This window comes from Cynoglossus semilaevis, chromosome 6, assembly GCF_000523025.1.
Source record: "Cynoglossus semilaevis isolate Cse_v1.0 chromosome 6, Cse_v1.0, whole genome shotgun sequence".
Taxonomy (NCBI): Eukaryota; Metazoa; Chordata; class Actinopteri; order Pleuronectiformes; family Cynoglossidae; genus Cynoglossus; species Cynoglossus semilaevis.
In genome coordinates, this window is record NC_024312.1 from 18,112,789 (window position 1) to 18,132,862 (window position 20,074).

General features: G+C 39.0%; 2 protein-coding genes and 1 long non-coding RNA gene across 4 annotated transcripts in view; 2 read left to right on the top strand and 1 right to left on the bottom strand.

Moving 5' to 3' along the window:
* banp (BTG3 associated nuclear protein) overlaps positions 1 to 7,042 on the top strand; it is a 34,151-nt gene extending 27,109 nt beyond the window's left edge. The window contains 2 exon segments of the mRNA XM_008312539.3: positions 1,075 to 1,215; positions 5,870 to 7,042. Of these exon segments, the coding sequence (XP_008310761.1) occupies positions 1,075 to 1,215; positions 5,870 to 5,983 (255 nt within the window). The 3' untranslated portion in view covers positions 5,984 to 7,042.
* Positions 6,203 to 8,627, bottom strand: LOC103380526 (uncharacterized). Its single transcript, XR_521682.3, has 2 exons — positions 8,491 to 8,627; positions 6,203 to 7,464 (listed from the first exon to the last, which is right to left on the bottom strand). It is a non-coding gene; the product is annotated as an uncharacterized LOC103380526 (long non-coding RNA).
* A 133-nt stretch (positions 8,628 to 8,760) lies between these two features.
* znf469 (zinc finger protein 469) overlaps positions 8,761 to 20,074 on the top strand; it is a 160,107-nt gene continuing 148,793 nt past the window's right edge. For both annotated transcript variants that reach the window (XM_025056117.1, XM_025056118.1), the window contains exon 1: positions 8,761 to 8,886. The gene's annotated coding sequence lies outside the window, so the exon portion shown is untranslated. The remainder of the gene's footprint in view (positions 8,887 to 20,074) is intronic.

Below are 20,074 nucleotides of genomic sequence, written 5' to 3' on the forward strand. Positions count from 1 at the left end.
ATACGATGCCGGAGACCCCTTGTGTTTGCACCCCCCCCCCCCCCCCCCCCCTTTAGAAACATGCTCTTGGCCACACAAGAGGTTTGACCTCTGTCTGATTAAAATACATTTGCACAAGCACAAAGCTGCTCAATGTTACACATCATCTGTCTTTTATGCGTATGTGTTGAAAAGATAATTGTATTTTAATTTGTATGTTGGTTATCAAATGGGAGTTTCACTATCCAAATTAACAACAGTGTTTTCCTAATCCCTGAACGTGTGTATGTCACTGACTGCACAAGTCAACTACAGCACATGCTGTCCTCTTGTTTGTGGTTACAGTCTATATATGGCAGAAATGAACAAACTATAGGAATTCCCAACAACGCTGCAGCTGCACTGCACTGCTCTGTAATTAATGTGGCAAATCCACAAAGAGCTAATGTCGCCTGGCTGACTTTCAACACTCTGGGAGATTACTATGCCCCTGCTTTGTATCACTGAACATTCTCTGCCAGATTATTTTTATTTTATTCTCTCCATCATAATTTTTTACATCCCAAACTCACGCACAAACACACAAAACACACATCAAGTTATGGAGTCTGGGATAACAAAGAAAATTAAATTGTTGATTAATTACATCAGAACATAAAGATTCTTCACCATAAACACTGGGTGGGATTGGGAAAAGGGATCTGATACCCAGCCATTTCATGCTAGAGATGACTCATTACTACTTTTTCATGTGCAATACCAATACTGATACTGCAATTGGGAGTATTTGATATCAATCCGATCCCTTCTTTACTCCTACAGCAGGCTGCCTTTGCTGAAGTGATAGTATCCTAGTTTACACCATGTCCCACAAAGTTGATTGCACTGACATTGAAATAAGTGACTTTATTAGTGCGCTCTCGTTTTACAATTTTGATTATTTACCTTTTTTGTAGTGATGTAGAACTAATCAGATTGCAAATTTACATGTATTACTTTGACTATTTTTTATTATTTTTATTACTTTTTAACAGGAATTGCAATAGGGTAGTACTGTCAATGATGATAAGCTTTTCTGTTCTCGGTCTTTCATAGGTGCTGCGTGGGGCTCAGCTGATAGCGGTGGCATCAGCTGACGGGGGAGCCACAGCAGTAGAGGGTACTGCCCTTCCTCCTGACATTCAAGTGCAGTATGTCCAGCTAGCCCCTGTGACAGATCATGGAGCTGCTGTGCAGGTAAATTACACATGCAATAAGGACACCCTTTGCTACCAAAGCTAATGCTTGTGGACTGTTTCCCAAGATGAGGGTCATTTCACTTGCCTGTGCATATTAATAGCTCAACTAAATACCAAAATATCTGAAGAGACGAAGAGACCATCTTGTGCTCTAAGATATAGGGTTGCTCTAAGATTAAAATTAAAGGTCCAGGTCAATCATTCTTCTGCTTCTTTGCACAGCTCTGTTCATGGTTAGCAGAGCAGGTCAACCTCCTCCACACCACCCTGTCCCCTGCCTCTACTCGACTTTCTCTACTGCTGCCCCATTCATGTCAATGGCCTTCACCCCATAGACCTGAATTCTTTTCTCCTGTGTAGCTGCTCCTTCTCCAGCATTCCATATATATCTACTATCTCTCCCTCCACTTTCACATCTATAACTTTAAGTTTAAACTTCTCAACCCCAATAAAATGACTTAGAGGCCACTATTAGTCCAGACTACTGACTTTTACACAGGACCACTGTCTAGAAACCATACATCATAGTAGGTTTTCACTACCATCCATTAGAGCTTCCCTTCCCTTCAAAGCTTCACACACCCCAGACACTCGTCTGCATCTGTTCTTCCCTGTTTACACCGAATTCTTAACCTCTTCAATCAAAATTCAGCAAAAACAAATCAAAGAAATTATTGTCATGGCCAAACTCTTTTTCTAGCACTTTTTGTCTTTCAGTCAGACAGACATGTTTCCTGTTGTGTTTAAGAAGCCTGTACCTATGACCAGAATTACAACACGTACTTATTTGTTCTGTCTACACATTTCCCATATGTGATAATGTTCTTCTTAGTGATAAAACGCTTTTAAATCATGCCCTTTGGTCAGCCACTTGCCAACTTAAACATTCAGATCATTGCGCTGTAGGAAGTCGCCCAAACTGATTTTGAATCTGAAATATGACCAAAGTAAGAAAATACACTCTGTGTAGAGATGAATGATGCTTCAATCACCCGGACAGTTAAACAAGGCCAATCTGGTCTGCTGTGACTGCAGTCTTAGGATTCAGTGCATGAATTATTGTCTTTGTGTTCTGTAATAGGAAGAATTCAGGAGCTTAGGTGTTCAGGTGTTGGGGTGTAATGGTTTGATTAGGGTTTAAATGAGGCAGACTAAAACTTGAAAAGTTGAATTCATAATTACAATCATCTTGATATGGAAACATTGTAATTTCAGCAATTTAGGCAAACTACTTACCATTATAGTGGGTGCATTTCCCCTGATGACATAATTATTCTTTGTATAGAAAGCACTTGGCTCTCAGTCATCATGACAGGTGTTTGGACAAATAGTAATTTAACCTAGTAAAGTAAAGTGGATGGAGTGTTTAAGGGAAGGAAAGTAGTCATTAGTAGATATGCATTAAATCCACCGACGATTGAGTGCTCCAAGTCTGAGCCACATGTGGAAACAGGATGGTGAACATGGCACAACAAGGCCTTTGAAGTGGTCAGTTAAACTCAGCAAGGAAAATAAAAAAAACTGCACTTTTTCTTTTGTTCTCTCTGCCTTTGTTTTTCCTCAAAAATGTGGAATAACATTTTCTCTTTATGGCCTCCCCTCAAGTCACATGTTAAAAAATGACTATCCACAAGACCTGGTGTGAGTCAAAGTCTTTGTTTTGTTGTAAACACAATAAATATGGCCATATGATCTGCTTTCAAACTTTGTTCAAGTGATTGGTTATACTCCACCTTCCTGTAAGACATGCGGAGAGCAAATGTCCAGACAGGCTAGAGTCCACATCAGGTTCTGGGATTTATTTTTTTAGGCTTTGACTGTGAAACTCCTTCTCGTTGTTTATCTGTTATTTTTAGTTGTCTAGGTAATTGGGTCTTTGCCTCATGAGCTCAATTATATTTTTTGGATGTAGAATATAAACAAACTGAATAACTTTAACTTCCTTGTTGGTTGGTGCACCAAAGCAATTGTTTTACTTCAAAATCTAATTTAAAATCTATTAAATTTTTATGTATGAAACAAGCTTGGTTTGGTTCCATACAATTCTAGACTAATATCAATATAGTTCATCATGGTCAAATCAGTGTCTCTTTTTTGTCTTAGTAGAACTGGAGTCAGTATCAGTAGTTGGAAATATGACAATTAATTATTTTCTTTGTGTATTGATATGTGTATTGTTAAGAGAAACTTTTTGACTTATATCTACATCCTTTGCTAAGAGGTCTTGTCTTATCTGGGCTGTCATCTTCAATGCCATGATAATACAGAAGGGTATCACAGTTTCTGCAAAGATCCACACAGTCTCTAGCGTTTTCAAATAACAATATCAAGGATGAGAGAAGCAGGTTGTGAGAGCAAAGTATTTAATGACCTATCAAATTTGCAACACAACCATTTTAAAGACATGGGCAGAAGCAAGAAAATACACTAATTAAATGTGCATTTCAACTCAGTTAAAACTTTGCTGAGACAAAATGGCAATTTGGGAACATATAAAAGTTGACTTGGCATATTGTCACAATCCGATTTTATCGTTTTAGAGTGCAATTATTGCAAATATTGCCCTTCTGTCCAGTTCTGCTTTTTAAAAGTGCTGAATCAAGAGAATTACTCTCATCTGTTTCCAGACACATGGAAACATTCATGTACATTTAAGTACTTGAGATTTTACTAAAAGTGTTTCTGTTTATTTGTCTGTACAATTCCCCTCTCATTTGTTTCCGTTACCCAAAGTTGGTGAAGTAAGGGGTTGGGGGTATACACTTTCATATTTTCTTGGGACATTTCCTCAAACCCAAATGTATGATTGAATTTTGATTTAGCTCTGGCCTAATGTATGGACTGCCCGTTGCTGACAGCCAGGTTACAGCAAACTTCTCTGACAAATGCCAGAGCATTTTCCGGGAAAACAAGACATAAAAGAACTGCATCCAATATCTGTCAGTATTTTTAGATTGACAGCAAAGCCCGTGTTATGAGATTGTGTCATTTAGTGGATTTATCCTGTGCTGCTGCTGCTGCTGTGATGCAGCTGTGCTCCAGGAATGAGTGTTGTCTACTGACAGCATGCTGGACTGAAGGGAGGATTAAAAAGTGCAGGTGTGTTTGAAGGAACTTTTGGCGCATTGTGAGGAAGGAGTGAGTCACGCCTTGTGGTCATCATCCATGACTGAGTCATGAACCTCTTAGGTCTTAAGGGGTTTTATCAGTTCAGTATCCTGCTCTGTCTGAAACTAACTATAGAGACAGAGGATTTACAGACAAACAGCTCATGTGGTGTCAAACAAAAATCAATGTTTCTGTTTTCCTTTCCTTTTACAGCCTGCTCTCGTGTATCTTCTTTCTCACCTCTCCCCCTTATGTCTCTGCTCCAATAATGAAAAAAGCAGTGGGTTATTGTTAGGTTAAGACTTAACTTTTAAGTTTTTATACTTTTCCTGTGTTACTGAATTGCATGAGGCCAACATTTGGAGTTGCAACTTAAACCTGAAAAATGTAAACAACATGAAAGCATTGAGTGATTACTTTAATAGAAACAACATTTTACAATTGATATTGTGAGTTATTACTCAATGTTTTACAAAGAAAGCCACTTCCAATGTAAATTCTGTTGTCAAAAAGGATTCTACTGAACGCTGAACCACATCAATGGATTTTTTCTTTGTATAACTCAAGTACAGATTCCATATTTTCTGTCAATTTACTTCACTCTATCAGTGATTTGGATCAGGAAAAACTGTGGAGAACACTCTTAGATTAGGTAAAACAATGAAGGAAAAAAAAAATTAGGAAGAGACCCAGTGTGGATATATCTTTGATATAATAGTCTGTTTAGTTGAACGAAATGCTCGTATACCCACAGGAATTGAAGAAATATGAGGGCGTTCAACAGTTCTAAGTCTCTCTCTCTTTTTTAAATAGCCATCGCCATTACTTCTCAGACCATTTAAGTATTATTAATTCTTTTCTACAGTAATGTTATATGTTGTGACACAGTGGTTAGGCTACACTACTCTTGATCTAGATATTCTAGATGGGGCAGCGGGGAGGTGATTGTGAGTGCCCCAGTGATGGACTATTGAACTGCTAGGGTTTACCCAACTTCACCCATTGACTGGAACAGGCTGCTGAAGATGAATAAATGCAGTTCTGGACCCAGCAGTAGTTGCCAGTGTTGTATTGTGCCATAGTGAGAAGGGACTATTTGATTATGATTCATAAAAATGAATCATCCCCATGGGGTAGTGGAGACTGCAGTTGCAGCCACGGTGACACAGTTGTGAAAGACCACTGAAGCACAAAGCATAATGACTCAAGGAATGGATGAAATTAGTAATTTATATGTAGAAAGGAGACAAGGCTGACTATTAATAATACAACTGGTCTCCTTGCACGGAGTGTGCTCGTTCTGCTTGAGTGTAAATGAATGCAGAATTACAGTAATGGAACACTGAACAGATCATTGGTATGACTGCCAGTATCACTGGTTGTTTGTATCCTTATGTTGCCCTGTAAATGACTGTCTAGATGACTTCAGGAAATCGCTTAAAGGAGTAGTTTGGGTGCATTGCCAGGAGCTGGAGTGCAATAATTAAAACATTTACATGTATGTGTAGTCAATGTATTTGTATTTTCCTTTTTCTTCATCCCAGGCGGCCGAGATCGCTCCAGCCTTGCAGGCTGACATGGAAGTTAAGGAGGCCATTCAAGGAGCCATCCAGGAAAATGGGGAAGTGGTCCAGATTGTCACATCTGTGGCCACCTGAGAGAGAGGAGGGGTGGTGGGGTGGGGGGTGTAGAAAGAAAGAGAGAGAGAGAGAGAGAGAGCAAAAGCAGTCTGGTTTGATTCACAACTCCTCTCTCACCATCTTGACTTGATGGGGCTGAAGGTAGCATCAGAGGTAAACAAAGCTATGAGATCTGAGATGTTATGTCAGAATTGTTTTAGCAAAAACTCAAAGTTACTGCTGAATTGTACAAAAGCCTTTTTTTCAGTTTTGTTTTTACATGTTATTTCACCAGATTGTTAAGTTCAAATGTTTCAGTATAGAAATGAAAAGAACATACACAAAGTCCTTCACTACAATACACTCTAGATTCTCTGGTGTCAGTTCTGGATCACTGCATAGACTTACATAGACCACCAGCACACTTACTTATTTATATCAGCAGTTGAAAACAATAATAATATAATAACATTAAGGCTAATTGTATCCCTGAAACCCTCGTCTAATACTCAAGGTTTATAAAACAGACATATAATGACCAACAATAATATTATTATTCTAACTGCACCAATAACAAATAAGATTTGTCACCATCATAAATAAGTCCATGCTCTGTTTTAATTTTTACTTTTGCTCAGCTTGTATATCTGAGTTGTCCAATTGTAACGTGACTTCACTATTTGGAAGCTATTATTTCAGACCCAGAAGACAATGACATAGAAGAGATGGTAGAAAACAGTATAAGACACTTATTGGAAACCAAGAAAACCATGATGTTGTTTATTTTCACTAGTTTTGTCTGAAAGATGCACTCATGTGAATAATATATGCCTGTGGTCTCCATTTAAGTGTTTCTGAATCTCTTCATGCCTGTCAGACCCGCTCTTCAAACAAGCTTCAAAGTTTCCTTTGACATTACTTTGCTTTCATCTGTTACAAAAAGACAGATGAAAAAAAGCATAAAAATCTGTTTGGTTTTGAGGTCTTGTTTCATGTTGAGCAAATTTATTTCTGAAGTAATCTGTTTTGTCAAAATTCAACAACCATAGGATTAGGCTACTGTGCTGTCAGCAATCTTAATAAAGTAGACAACATTTTTCTGGTCTTGGCAATTTTTTGTCAAGTTTGTAATTAATATGTTTAACAGATAACAGCCTCTGAGCTATATTTGGTTTTTCTAAAATGTTTAAATGTGTTCAGTCTGTCAGTAAAACCAGAGAACATTATCTTGTCCTTGTCCTGGTGCGATGCACTTCTCATGATGAATTTCACTGCTGTCATGGACACAACAGATAATGGAGACACCCGTGTTAGTTTTGGTGAACTTTCCCATGCTTTCTGTGATGTAGTATATTTTGGAGTTCTGGAGTGATCCAGACGACACAATGAACTTGATAAAACAACAGCTATGTACTTGGCTGCTTCGTTTTGTTTCCTTTCAGTCTGATGGTGCAGTCTGTGACCCCATGTTTAACTGCCTCCTCATCTGGTCCATTTTGCTCCTTTCCTCCCACTTCTTTCTGTGGAAACCAAGTAAAAATCCATTTACTGCCTTTAAAATTGTGCACTAAGCCAGGCTAAAATTTCATGTAAACCAATTTTGGCTTTGAGGACTGCTTCATTAAATCTTAGATTTAGAAAAAAAAAACAAAAAACAGAACATGTTTGGAATGGTCTTTCTAGTTTTTTAACAACCCTGGGTTCCAGCCAGATGCAGGAATGGTTTCTATGGAGACTGTCTACCTCTGAGATGACCTGTTTCAAAACAATGGTTTATGGATGTAGAAAAAAGTTTGTTTAGGAGGAAAGTGTGTGTTTGGGCAGAGACCAAGCAGTAAATCTGTCATTCCACCTGTAGCAGCTCTGTATTCTCCTGCAGCTCTGCAGGCATCGGCTGCTCCAAAAAGCAAGTACCAGAGTGTTCTAAGTATTCTATATCCTTGCATTCTACATTTCAAGAACTAAAAGAACTGATACAAAACCAAATATTAGGAGTCTGTGACAATGGTCCAACATTTTAAATTTAAATGTTTGTTAAGACAACAACTTTCAAATGAAAACCTCAAAACAACGATAGGTTAATACATTCAAAATAAAGGTACAGCATTATCATTTTAGAAGATACATTTGAAAATGTGCACCTTTGATAGAATCACAGAGCAGGAGCTCCAGAACTAAGTCAGCATAAGGCTTACATGTCAAGTGTACTGTAGTACTTCATCTTCATTGTTTTCTTTCCCAACAAAATTAGTGACCTCCCTTCTTTCCCATGATTTTTGTTTTTTACCAAAACATTACAAAGTTCAAAGCTTGGAACCTTAGTTTAATTGACAGTTTCCATCTCACTGGATGTAGGCCGTCCTTAACACTTCACAAAAACAAAAGGTCTTCATTCTTTCATAAATGTAAAGTAAAAGTACAAGTTATATTGTGATTTATCCAAGTCATTCCATTATTTATTTATTATATGTAGGGCTGAGTATGTGCGTTAGATAATGTTAGTTTAATATACCGTATGCAATAACCCTCAGTTCTTCTGTAGTTACCTTAGTTACCTGACACCTGTTGCGTATCAGGGTAATTAATTAAAGGACGCTCGGCAGCCTGATAACCACATCTGGAAACGGTGGGGTGGGACAGACTCGCGGAAACCTTCGTCTACCACAGACCCTCAAAGATTTCACCACTAACTAAGGGTCAGACGAGCTGAAGAGTGGCAGTAACGACTGAGAGAGGGAGCAGCGGGAGCGTGGATGGAGGGAGGCAGGGAGGCAGGGAGGCGCTGAAAGTGCAAGCAGCTGTGTGTTGGGAGAGAGAGCTAAGACAGGAAAGGAGGGACTCACTCTTCAACACAACTGTCTACTCTCGCTCCGTTGTCAACAAAAGTCCTGATACAGAAAAAGCGAACGCTCGAGCAAAGGCTCCGTATTTTGGCTCACGAGGTAAGTGAAACTTTCACCGTCTGTACGTATGGGTTGTTGACTGACATGTGCGTCACGTCGCAGTCCTGAACGGAAAATACTTAGACGTCATGACGTGAGCACGTCAGCGGTTTGTTTGATACACTCACCAGAGTCTCTGTTGTTTCCATCTTCATGGTTACTCGGCATTTAAGTGTCTTTAGCAACCGTCAAAACGTGACTTCCGCAACGGACACAGTAAATGTTCAGTTTGCAACATTTCCAGTGTCATTATTAAGAAGATTTTTTTTTTTTAAAGTGCTTTTCTTTCCATAATCTACCAATGTCATGCGTTTCCAATTATGGCAACCACAATCACACTCTTAAAGGTGTACTGGGTATAATTTAAGGTGGAAATAATTTTTTTTTATTGAAAATGTAATTAAAATGTATCATTTGAGTGTGTAACCTCCTAGAAGTAGGTGTTATTTTTTTCATCTCTTTCATCAATTCTTCTAATGATGGTCTTGACAGTAGCTGGCAGTTATTAAACTGAACCCCAACTTCCACCACTTTAAATGCCCATGATGCCCCTCCATTTCAGTGGTTTTACATTTGCAGTTATTAACTTGATATGTCTGGAAATGGCAGTAGAATAGAATATGACGCAGACTATTAACATTCAGGTGATATCTGTGCCGTGTGACACTGTTATCCAGTAAGATATACGGTTTACTTTACAGGTCATTGTACATTAGAAGATATCTGTAACTGCAATTAACCAAAAGTACCATATTGAGGTATTGGAATTAGAGATGAGAGAAACGTCAATTTTCAACAGTAACAAAAGCCACATACTTATTTTTTTTAATTATTATTATATTAGAATAAAAAATGCAAATGACTGTCTTTAAAAATACAATTTGTTGGTCATCGTTCATTATTGAAATCCTGTTACCGTCTGCTTTTATTTTGTTTTGTTTTTGCATCATGGCATTTTTCGTTGTTTTTAGTGACATGTTCACCACAGCTGAAAAATGTTCTAGGAGTATAGGAATAGCTAGGTTTTCACCGGTGATCACTGTCTTTTGGACAAGTCCAAGGATAAGCAGGCTTTATGCTAAAGTTTCCTCTTAAGGTTTTCTAGCACTAGAATATATCCATCATGTTGGAAGTTTTTTTTTTTATAATGTGTTAAATAAAACAGGAAATCAAGAAATTAAAATGTAGAGCAATGCTGCATGGTGCTTCATGATGCTTTCTCCAGCCTGGCAGGCCTTTTGGTTGTAAACCCTTGCTCTACACAGTATTTGTGTAAGTACGAAGAAGGGTTAGGATAACTTCACTTTGGACATGTATTTTTTTTCCAGTATAGGTCAAAGACGGAAATGACTGCATCTCGCTGTGTGTTTTTGTTCACAGTTTGTGTGTTTTTACGTGCCAAAATGGAGCTTTGTTTTCAGAGACTTGGGGACTGAGAGAGGTCATCTGCTTTGGGCAGACGCCCACTCTGATTCCATGGGAGAACGGCTGCTTATTTGTTAACGCCAGAAATCTCTGCTGTGATGAAAGGAAAAGTCAATTTGCTTTTCATTTGGCAAACATGTAAGTGGTCCAAGAGAGACTCTACTTGATTTACCTTTTCTTGTCTCGTAATAGTTGAAAATATGATTAAGCCAAATGTGGCATGCAGTAACAAGGCTTTGTCTGGAGCCATAGATGATTGATATCTCAAAGAATGTTTTCTTCTGCTATCACCATACTTGGGGTCAGTCTAGAAAAATAGGGATTTAAAAGATTATGACGCTTTTGATCATCAGTGCCTGAGGCTGCATTACACAAACATTTACATTTGGTTATGTGCACACATAACCTGTTGTAAATCTGTGCGTGATTCTTTGTGCTGTCTAGTTGGCGCTGGACCTTGATATGTGTTATTTATGCAGCAAAGAAAGAGAGTAAGAAAGAAGATGGATGGTTTGTTGTTGGAGTGATCATGACCTTACTTAAGCATTGTTCCTGATGGTACAGTATGGTGGAAAATCATTAAGTCAAAGAGATTGTGCCTTATACTACAGAATTTAAACAAAACGATTAACTAATTTTGTTAGTCCTAACGGGCATTTGCCTATCCATGTTCCACCAAAGCCACTGATAATCTTAGCAGAGTTCAGTTGTGATCTATTTCAAAACCAGGATGTGAAAAAGCTCAGCAGAACTGGATCGAGATTTGATCGAGTACAGAACTGGTTGTTCTGGCTGTGACAGTTTAAGCCTGGCTATGTGGAAAAAATAGAGTTGTGTTTTTATTTATTTAATTTACTTTTACCACTCTACAGTGCGTTGGAATATTGGTAGACTACTGCTCATAGTAAATAAAAACCAAAAACAATATTTTTCCTTTGAACTAAAAGAACACTTTGTTTGCACTAACCTGTAGTTTCTCTTTCTTCAACATAGTCTCTTGCAATGTTTTTTTTTTTTTTTTTTTTTCCTCTCTGGCTTCTTGTACTACTTCCCTACTTTTTGGTTACTTACTCCACCCTAATGCAGTTCACCACATATCCCTTTCTTCCTTCTGTATTACGATCCTCTGCACCTAGTGTTGTCTTTTTCTGTGTTTGTCCTTATTCCTTGAAATAGTCCTTTGTGTACTGGGTTGCAGTGATCCTGTGGTAGAATTCCTACCTGCTATGCAGTAGTTCTCCATTTGTTTTCCCCCTCTTGGCTGAACTCCTGGCCAATTGATTCAGTGTTATGGGGAAGGGAACACTATAAAAATGAACACATCAGCAAACGTGACAGGTCAAGGATATTACTGGGCAACGAAATGAGCTTGGTCATACACCATCAATTTTGCACTAGGGTGTGTGCAAACAAGATAGAATATATCACTTGTTATAGTGAGTGCAAAAGTTGGCAACAGAAATTGCCAATTTCCAATGTTGACCAATAAGCCTGCAGATCATGCACCTGAAAACAATTTTGTTTTGTTGTGAAATAGACTGATATGAGCCAGGAGGACTGAAAAAGATAAGATAGTTTTACAATGGTCTTGAAAGGAGAAAGCTTAGTTGTGCTGCAGCTTCATCAAAATCATGTTGTTGGAGATGATCTTTTTGTATGTGCTAGAACTATTTTCCTGCAAAGACCAGAACTCCACAGCAGTACACAAACATCAGTTATAAAACGTTTTTGTTTCAAGCAGGATGTTATTCTGGGCTTATGCTTATCCTGAATGTCCCTATTAGATGTCCTCTGTACACTATGTAATGTATAAATAACTGATACTGTACACCTCTGCCCTGTATCCTTAAGTTGAGAACCCCGAAAGCCTATATTTAAAAATAAAATGCAACAGTTGATAGTGGATATAACCACAGTTCTGGGAAAGAGCCCATCAGTAAGCAAAGGGTTTAGTAGGGGCTGATTGTGGTGAAACTTCCCCTGAGCAACTATTTCTGGGAAAGTATGTAGCTTTAGCAATAAAATTATTAAATCTGGATTCCATTGGTCAACTTTTAAACTTTAAAACAAAATACAAGACAACTACAACTGTTAATCACTGCACTGAATCACCTCTTGACACTCAAACACACACAGCTGAGCTGTGACGTTTGGCTGCTGTTGTGACGCATGCACACTGAGCCACAGGGATACACTTGCATACATTAATACACACTGATGAAGGTTGCTCAAACCTATTTCGTTTTAGTTGACTAATTATCCATTCCTTTTCTTGTATTATTTAATACAAAATTCCATATTATAACAACTAAATAAAGAAGTCCCTTTGGAGTCAGATGCTAGTGTCTGTTGTTGCCATGGTTACAGTACACGTGGAGTGAGCCACCTGCAAAACAGAGAATTAAAAGAGCAGGTGATTCTGAGTATCTGTCCTCACCCTCTTAAAGTAAAACGTCGCTTGCTAACCTGGAACCTCTATTTCAAGGATGCAACCTGCCTCTTCCACTCGGTTAAATCATACTCAGCCGTGAAATATGGGGTGAACGTGTTACTGTTACTCTGTGTTTTGGCTCACTGATGGTTTGATGCAATTAGGGAAGGATGGAGGAGAGACAAGATCAGGAAACACCCAACGGCTGTGTTGTCGCTGAGTAGAGTGATGAAGTGAGTGTGGCTGGCAGTGGCCCGAAAAATGTCCAGGGAGAAATCAGATGTAAATGTGGGGGGATTAACAGAACTCCACAGGCCACACCGAGTGAACTAATGTCAGTCAGTTCATGCCTGAATTATTAAGAGGCATACAACTGAAACAGTGTTGTTTGAGATTCCACTCCAAGTGGCTGCAAACAATGTTGTCATCTCTGCATTCATGTTTTTGTAGCCTGACTTTTAACCCAATAAAATCCATAACAAATACTGGGCATTTAACAACTTGAATATATTTTTCATGTTAATCATAAAAAAAGAAAATACTATTTTTACACAATGCAACCTAAATAGTGTAATTGTTAACTGTCGTTGTGGTGGAAGACATTCATGCACGGTGGTTTGCTGTTAATAATACGATGTAATGCGCCTGTCATTTCTAATTAGCCACACGGAGACTACACTTTGCCCGTCTTTTCTCCCAGTTATTGAGACGTCCCTGGATGGCCATAAAAGAAGTATTTTGGAGCAGAGCACTCACACTGTGATGCTAGTACCCCATGCAAAGAAATGAAGCGAATCCACAGCTGGTGTTGAGTGAACTTGTTTTGATTAGACATCAGATCTTGATCATTACTGATCCATCTTTGTGTTAGTCTTATATACCATTTCATCTTTTTCTCTGTTGGGATTGCTTCCACATGTCAGACTCAAAGCCTCACTGGTCCAAACAAACCCGTAGTATCTGAGTGTTCGGGGGTTCAGGAGCCCCTCCGAATGTCTTCAGATGGCTGTATTCACCCCAGATGCATCAGTGGGTAAGCATGCTGATGAAGAGTTTGGTGTGTGGTGGGAGGTAGTATAATATGCAGGCTGTCTAGGGAGTAGGAGAGGGATAAGGGGACATGCGGAGCAAATTGTGCAAAGAAGGGGTATTTGGTAGATACATCTTTGGCCTTGTCTGTTCATTAAAGCGTCCTAAACCATGAGAGGGGCAACAGTACACTGTCTATAAACACCAGTGGCAGTGTTTTCTTGTTTTTTTTGTGTAGTTTGATTGTCTGCATGTGCTGGCACACTGTTGTATGAGTGAATCGACTAAACCCTTTCATTAAATAGAATTTAAGGATATGTTTCACAGATCCACAACCACAGGGGGGTTCGGGTTGCTTGTCGTGTCCCAGGTGGAGTGTTCATCTGCTCTGATTAGCTGTGTCGGGCAAAAGTGCAAGAAAATGAGGAAAACAGCTGTGGGCGCTGGTGAATGCACAAAAACAGCCTCACTGCTTTTTTTTTTTTTTTTTGTTCCACACAAAATGGCTTGCAGAACGATCGGATGACAAACAGTTTGGCAATATCTCTGCCTCATCTTTCTGGCTAGCTCTTTTGGTAGCGGTGGGAAGCCAGAGGCATGAGTGGTAAAGAAGACCCCAGACTTTAGGGAGGAAGAGAGGGAATGATTTCAGTTGCCTGATTTTGATTTGAGGGACTTGTTTTCCAGAAGAAAAACAAAACTGCTGTCTGTTTGGAGTTAAGTCTGAAATCTATTGGACATTTTGTTTTACTTGTCATTCATGCTTGATATGTAATATTTCTATATTGGATTAGGCCTTTTGGTGATGTAAAGAGGTGTTACATGCCAATAAAATGCAGGAAGTTAATTTTCTTTGATGTAGTTTTTTGTTCAATTTTAAATGAAAAACATTTGTTTGTGTTTTTTCTTTTTTCATTTTCTGAGGTTATACGGTTAACCCTATGAGTATCACACATTTGAAATACTGCTTCCACAATAACATTACTTTGCTATTACAAAGTCAGCCAACACAGGCAAGTGAACATCCCCACTGAACCCGAGAAGGATAAGATATTTACTTTCCAAGAATAAATGTTGTTTGTGAGCAGCATCTTTCTGCTCCATCAAATTGTTGCAAACTGCCATAAACTAATCATAGCACTTTGGCAGTTTTTTTTTTTTTTTTTTTTGCTAAGTTTGTCTGTAGCTGATTCCTATTACCAAGGACCTAGAAACTATCATTATGCGTTGCTCACTCCTGCCAGTTTTAAGTTTCATGCCTGTGCTTGAGGGTTTTTTTTTTTTTTTTTGTATTGTGTGGGCTCACGGGCCTCTGAAAATAAAATGTCTGTGATACTACACACTTAGTCGAGTCTGTCCTTCCTAATTCAAACCATGCACCGGAGCACAATTCATTTTCAAAGTAGCCTCTGAAGAACATTGTTTGCACCATAGTGTGTGCGGCCTGTGTGACTGGAGGGTTTGGTTCAAAAGCTCTCATTCTGTGGAAGAAGACCAATTTGCTTCTATGAATATTTAGATGAAAAGGACAGGATGGATATAAACAAACAGTGCCTGTTTGTTTCTCTGCATAAACATGTCGAAGACAAAGATTACAGATGACTGTATGTAAATGTGAGTCTGTGAGGTTTTTTTTTAAACACCTAATGTTGACTTCATGCTATTATCTATAATGTGTGTCTGTGTTCAAAATTGCCTCAACTTGAGGAAATTAACTGAGCTAAAGTTGCTGTAAAACATGCACATGTTAATTAGGTTTGTTTGTTTTCTGCACCTTTCCCACCATAAGGTGGAAAATATCTTTTTTTTTTTTTTTTTGGTTAAGCATATAATCTCAATATATTTGTCCATGTAAATAATGCTATGGTTTTGTCAGTCGTAGTATTAGCACTCATTAGAAACAATCAGTTTCCCCAATTGGTTTCTCAAATCTCTTTGTTTACAGATTTTATTTTGTGTATGTGTGTGTACATTTACTGCTGCTGACAGTATAATGTATCTTTTGGCCAGTGTCAGTCTCTGAACCATACAGCATAGCAGGTTTCAGGACTCTTAATGTCAACCCTACGTGTGTTCTTCATAAAGTCTACAACCGTCTGTCCTTCCACGTTCTGGCTCTTCGATGGCGTATCCAGCTACTCATCTCTTGGTTCTTTTCACCAAAATTTCCATTTAGGTTTTCCCTTTAACCAAAACTCTCTCCACTCAGGGTACATCTACACCAGTGGTTCTTAACCTGGGCTCGATCAAACCTCAGGGGTTTGGTGATTCGGTCTGAGGGGTTTGGCGTAGGACAAGACACACACTCGCCTCATATGATTTGTGATGACATGTCCCCTGCTTGGCCATCACCGAAAGGTTCGGTGAATGTACCTCCAACAAGGTTAAGAACCACCTACACCTTTTCCATCCTGCTGCTCAATTCCCCTTTCTCTTCTTACTGGCATCCAACTTGTGAGGCATATACCCAGGCAGCATTCAGCTTCAAGCTCTTGACTATTCACACTCGTTGAGTACTGGTCTTTGAAGATGATGCTGCTTGTTTTCTCCTCCTAACTACATAATGGCAAACCAGCTTCAAGCCATCACCAATGCGCCCCACCTTGCTTTCCCGGGTTTTACCAAAAAAAACAAAAACAAAAACATACAAAGTGTTTAACTTTCTTCTCTACCTTTACCAGTCATTATCTCTAGATTCAGTCTCTACCCTTTTAGATAATCTTGGACCAATAGTAGTCCTCTTATTTTTTCTTTTTCTTTTTTTACAGGCTCTGTATTTTCTTAAAATGCTGCAGTTGGTCATTGTTAACTCTGACATAGTCTATGAAGATTCTCAGTCATCCAGGTCATGGTCATGGAGGTCATTGAGTTCTCTTAGGCAACTGGACGTGAGAAACTTTCTTTGAGAAAATTTCTCACGTCCAGTTGCCTAACAGAACTCTTCAACTCTCACAGTCCTATTCTGATCCAAAAGCTCGTCCTGACAAGATATGAATATTTAATTTAATTTAATTTTTTTGCATTTTTGCCATGCAGCTTAATGTGCAATAAATCCACATATGTTATATATTATATAAAATATCTATTTATTGCGGAGTTTAAATTAATTGATACACATTACAAAAACGACAGGCTCACATTTAGAAAACAAATTCCCTCATTTGTTTGGGGAAATTCACAGTGTGAGTCTTTACAACCCACACAGGCTGCTATGAGAGGCACCATTAAGAATGTGGTTCCTCGGGGGCTCGAACCCAGGACCTTCTGCATGTAAGGCAGATGTATAGGACAGGCGTGATACCTGCTAAACTATGGAACCACTGATGTATTATAACTTATTTCATTCAGATGTCAGTCTTCTCTTCATAGGAGTTAATTAAAGAAAAAAGCTATAGGGTTTGGCACTAATGTGTTAATGTTGAGGTGTGATTAATGGTGAAATGTATTCTGTAATGTAAATACTACACACCCCATATATAGTACTTACACTTACACATATATAATTGCTAGTCTCATGTGATTTACCTGTCTAAACACTGTAGGACTAATCTGAGATTACAAATTATTTAATCACATATAGGAGAATCCAATTGCAGCTCTTAGACGGTTGCAGTAATGACATTTTGAGTTTAAGTAAAATTTAATGGAACTAAAGCATGGCATTCAAGGTATATTTGACGCTGTCCTAATTAAAAAACGTCAATCAATGCCATTTTGCAATATCGCAATATACATACAAATATAAAAAACGTTAACTATTTCAATTTGTTTTTCCTTTCCTTCCCATTCTTCAAGCACTAATTTCAAACAAGCCTCATCTCTTAGACAGGGGGCGGCATGCGTTTGTTTTTCCTGCCAAAATATTGTATGGGCCATATAAGTGCCTCACTACTGTATGTAAATTGCTAACAATGTATTCCACATGTATATGTTGCAACCTTGACAACACCCCCTCAACCCTCCCCCTTCCAAGAACGAAGACTGTGACATGTTAATGAGCTACATGCAGAAGTGAGGAGGTGTGCTTGTGTTTTTCTGCAAAGTGTTTCACGTGGTCAGTGCACGGAGAGGTCCTCACTCTCGAATCATTACACATCAGATAAGTGCAACCAGATGATAGTCATGAGGAGGAAGTGATGTTTACTGTTCTCAGCTGGCAGTTTGTTCTGCGAAGGCTCAACGGCGTTGTCCATGACTTTTCAACCTTAAACATTGTCATACTTTATCGACCAAAACAGGCTCCATTTGTGCTCATTCTGCGTGTAAAGCTTCACTGCCGACAAACCAATGCTCGCCCTAAACCGTTTTAATGAAGTCCAGCCAGAAAAAAAAGCGTGCTAATTACAGCTCCACAAGCCACACTGCTGGGTCAGGCAATTGAGGTTCCAATTTACCAATGAAAGTGCGTGTGTTTACATGTTTTGATTCCATTTTCATCTTGTTTATGACTCTTTTGTCAAATTTGACCAAAAATAAATCAAGCTGTCACGTTCCAGCTGTTCTCTGTTCAGTTGGGATAAAGATGTGGTATCTGGCTGTTTCAATAAAACAAGTCACTGTCATCATTTCCATGAATATATCACTCTGTGCTGCAGACTAGAAGGAGATCCTAGTTTTAAGATTGTCTTATCTTTTCTCTTTAGCTTTTACTGAACGTGTTCTAATGTTTGTAGTACTTTAGCGTGTGTAGTATTTGGCATTACTTTTTATATTATTATGGAATCTATACTGTTAAAACAACAGCAGGGTTAAAGAATAACCCATCCATCTACCGACTGCTGATGCAGGCACAGTGTCAAAGTAAACATCGATTTGCATCGTTTCAAGCCACTGTGTTTCAGTGTGTTTTTGCTGTTTTATTCTTGTTAACCTTATTATAGTATAATTATTTGATTTGGTGTGACTGTGCACGTACAACACTTTAAGCTTTGTTTTGATCTATCATTGATCCCAGATCCTGGCATGCTGCTGCAATAGTTGGACCAGGCAATTTCCTTGTCGTTTTCTTGATTGATTAGTGTTCTTTTATGCTCTTATATCTCGCCAGGAATATTCAGAAGTTCAGGCAACTATTGACAAGTGTCCAAGAAACAAACTAACCATTCCTGAATTGTAGTGCTGTGAAACAAAATGTTTGACAGGAGTGTTGATTCTGTGACATCTTGTATGTACTTCCTTTTGACTGAACGAGTGTTATGTTCAACAAGCATGATGTTTACTTTGTTCTGATACTGTAAACACCACAGAATTTCAGATTTGACATCAAAGACTGATATACTTTTTTTTTTTTTTTACTAAAACATCAATATCATTCAGTCTGTTAACCAGGACAATGACATCATCAGCTTAGGCTGACAGTTTGAAAGGAAACTCACAGTGTGGAAAACATACACTATTCATGTCTTTCTGCAGTTTATGGAGCAGTGGCTTAGTTGACAAAGAATCGAGCATGCCAGACAGAGCACAACCCTGTCTGACCTCCTTCTGAATGTTAAAAGCAGCACTCAAACCTCCATTTATTTTCAGAACACTTGCGATGTCACTAAAGAGAACCTGGATCATGGCTATGAACCCAGGGTTGAACCCAAAAGCACCCTAGGTGTCCCATAGATATTGGTGTTCAAACTGGTCAAAAGCCTTTTCCTGGGCTATTGAAATCAGACCAGTGTCAACAGCCAATGAGACCTCGTAAAACATCCTGAATTAAAGTGACATTGTCACTCATGAGCCTGCCCGGCACCACAGACCCCATCACCTCCCTCAGTCTGGATGCCTGGACCTTGGACAGGATCTTGTAGTCGGTGCATAGAGCCTCCAGTTCTTTAGGTCCCGCAGATCTCCTTTCTTGGGCAACAGGGTGATGACAGTCCTCCTGCACCTCTGTGGTAGTCGGCCATTCTGGAGACTGTCTGTGAGTACCAATCATGGGCCTGTGATTGGATCTTTTCCAACAGGCCAGAACAATTTGTGAAAATCCACAGGAAGACCATCGATCCCAGGAGCTCTTCCACTCTGCATATTCATCAGGGCAGCACACACTTCATTCATGGATGAGCTGAGCCTCGAGTTTTTATCGGCTTCAGCATTCACTTGTGGAAGACCAGTGAACAGTCCTTCAATTCACTCATGAACAAGTCTTTATTAAAAGGAGTCAGAGATTTCAGAGCCACTGATGGATCGTAGAGCTTGAAGGATTTTTCCCTGTCAATTCTTCTTCTCCAGTCGGAGACAGACAGGGTGCCTTCATCTGTGTGGCGTCCAGGAAAGGTGACCTTACCTGAGCTCCCTGTGCTGTAATGCCCA